The sequence below is a fragment of the Montipora capricornis genome, chromosome 2, assembly GCF_036669925.1.
Source record: "Montipora capricornis isolate CH-2021 chromosome 2, ASM3666992v2, whole genome shotgun sequence".
In the NCBI taxonomy this organism is placed as follows: domain Eukaryota; kingdom Metazoa; phylum Cnidaria; class Anthozoa; order Scleractinia; family Acroporidae; genus Montipora; species Montipora capricornis.
The window spans coordinates 47,068,815-47,071,157 of NC_090884.1; the positions used below are offsets into that span (position 1 = coordinate 47,068,815).

The following is a 2,343-nucleotide window of genomic DNA, read 5'->3' on the forward strand; positions in this document are numbered from 1 at the left end:
TCCACATCAATCGCATGTACAAAAACAATTTGGTCACCAGATTGATACAGATTCCCGCAGTACCCTGAAGATAAAAATTCTTCATTTAGCATATTTAACTAACCAGTTATGTCCATTAAACTTGGCTCCAAACTAGCATACCCCTTAAGGCTTTTCTTCCCAGATTCTTAGAAACTTTTGCTATTGGTGACCATGTAAAAGTGTGGAAAAGGAGAGGAAAGGAACTTAATTTAAGTGTCTAGTTAACTACTGCTGGAGCACCAATTGGGGACACTGTAAACTGAAATCAACAAATTAACACAAATCAAATCAAAATTAACGTTGGTTCCTGAGGAGAGGGGAAAACAGGAGCACCCACAAAAAAAAAAAAAAACTTAGAGTGGAGAACCAACAAACTAAACATACATAACACGCTGAGGGCGCCTTCCTTTTGTCAGAACTGGCTGGCCAGATCCATCAGTTTTCGAAGAAAATGCAACGATTTAATTAAAGGAACACTTGCATGATAATCCTTTGCATTCTTCTGGGTCAAGGATATATCATCCTCAAAGTGGGTTAGTTTGAGGGCATTGTAGACTTAATGCTTACATTGAAATGCCTGGTCTGGCCGGTCAGTTCTGTCAATTGGAAAGCGTCCCGAGTCTGGGAATCGAACCCGGGCCACATTGGTGGGGGGCAAGTGCTCCCACCACGGAACCATCCCTGCACCCCAAGTGCACCCCTAGTGGTACTGAATAGCTGACCACGACAAAAAAGGCCAGTGGCACTCTTCCCCAGTTAGCTGCTGTTTTGTACAATCCTGACTCTTGTCAGGTTAGTAAGTGCTAATTTTATTATTTTCACCTCGCCATGATATGAAAGGAAAACATTGTAATCACATAATTTTGCAAACAAGCATTGGCTTTCAAAAAGCTATCCCATCATCATGCGGCAGAATAAAGTTAGAGAGAATGGCTATTGTAGAGATAATCTTATTAAACAAAGTCTCTGCATACATTTCCTGTAATTCCAAAGACAATGTGTGGAGACAAAAAAGCAATATTTAGGAATTCCAAAGAATAGATCTATACCAAGTCCAGTTCATCTCAGTTGTGAACTTGAACTTATTTTTCTGGTTTATGAAGGTTAAAGTCTATAAAGTAGAGTCACGTACAGTTTATTTTGCTTTGAATTTCCATACAAACCTTTGAATTTCCTGCCATGTTGCCCTGATTACCCATGATGCACTCAAGAGCGTGAACGGGTTTATTGACAGAGCCATTACTTTTGGCAGGAATAATTCCATCTCTCGAAACAAACCACGCCAACTACAAAGGCTAATGAATAATTTTACCTTCAAGCAATAAATGGCAAAAAAAAATGGAAGCTTTAATGTTGGCCAACTCGAAAGCAGTTGCTACTTTGGTCATCACACATTCAATACAGTATTAACTGTTTTTTTATTTTAATAATTAGCAAATGAAGAGAATCTGTTATTGTTTTAATTTATATCTGTGAACTTAATTACAATGTAAGCTTAAATAGCGTGAAATAAACCAGAGGGTCTAAAACACAGGTCACATTCCACAGGTCACTCGTTGCAGGTCATTGTTTTACCTTTTGGAAAGTAATTAACCAAATTAAAACCCTTAATTTGGCTAACCCAAGGCCTAAGGTTGGTATTTAGGCCTAGGGTTAGCCAAATTGAGGGTTTTGGGTTACTTTAAAAAAGGTAAAACAATGACCTACAACGAGTACTAGTGGTGACCTGTGCATGTGGAATGTGTTCTGTGTAATGTGTAATAAACTGAACTTGAACTTGAACTTTCGAACAGAGTGGTACATTACGAATGCTTCGAAATTGTTCTAACGGTTATAAGAAAGTATTTCACTTACAGTCAAAAGCTTTCTTGCTATGTTCACTTCCATCCACGGCAATGATCACCGTTTTTTGATCTGCCATGTTTGTGCAGGAGTGAGCGTATAACGCCCGCGAACGACCTTGCGAAGGAAAAAAGACCGTGCGGGAGGGAAGCGGGAGGGGCGGTCGACCGGGCGGAGTGTGGGGGTATTCAGCGGACATGCGTTTTTGTATGTTTCATGACGTGTAAGCTGCACGTAAAATTACAGGACATTCAAATGAGCATACATGAATAGAAAAACGTTTCAGGCATAAAATGCAGACTGCCCACAAATAGTACTGATAACCAGTATTTAAGCCTAAGCATCCATTTCAAATAGCGCTGATAAACAGTTTTTAAGTCTAAGAACCCGTTTTAAAACGGTTAGCTTTTAATAATTGTGATTTAGGGCCCGGAAGGGGGGGGGGGGGGGTGCACCCTTATAAGGGCTTAATGGGGACGT

The 2,343-nt window shown here is 39.9% G+C and overlaps 1 protein-coding gene across 2 annotated transcripts in view; it reads right to left on the reverse strand.

Moving 5' to 3' along the window:
• The window catches only part of LOC138024348 (universal stress protein in QAH/OAS sulfhydrylase 3'region-like), a 5,305-nt gene extending 3,266 nt beyond the window's left edge, over positions 1-2,039 (reverse strand). For both annotated transcript variants that reach the window (XM_068871525.1, XM_068871516.1), the window contains exons 1-2: positions 1,876-2,039; positions 1-64 (exon numbers count right to left, since the gene is read on the reverse strand). The exon at positions 1-64 is cut by the window's left edge. In XM_068871525.1, coding sequence (XP_068727626.1) covers positions 1-64; positions 1,876-1,942 — 131 coding nt within the window. In that variant the 5' untranslated portion in view covers positions 1,943-2,039. The remainder of the gene's footprint in view (positions 65-1,875) is intronic.
• Between the last annotated feature and the right edge of the window lie 304 nt (positions 2,040-2,343).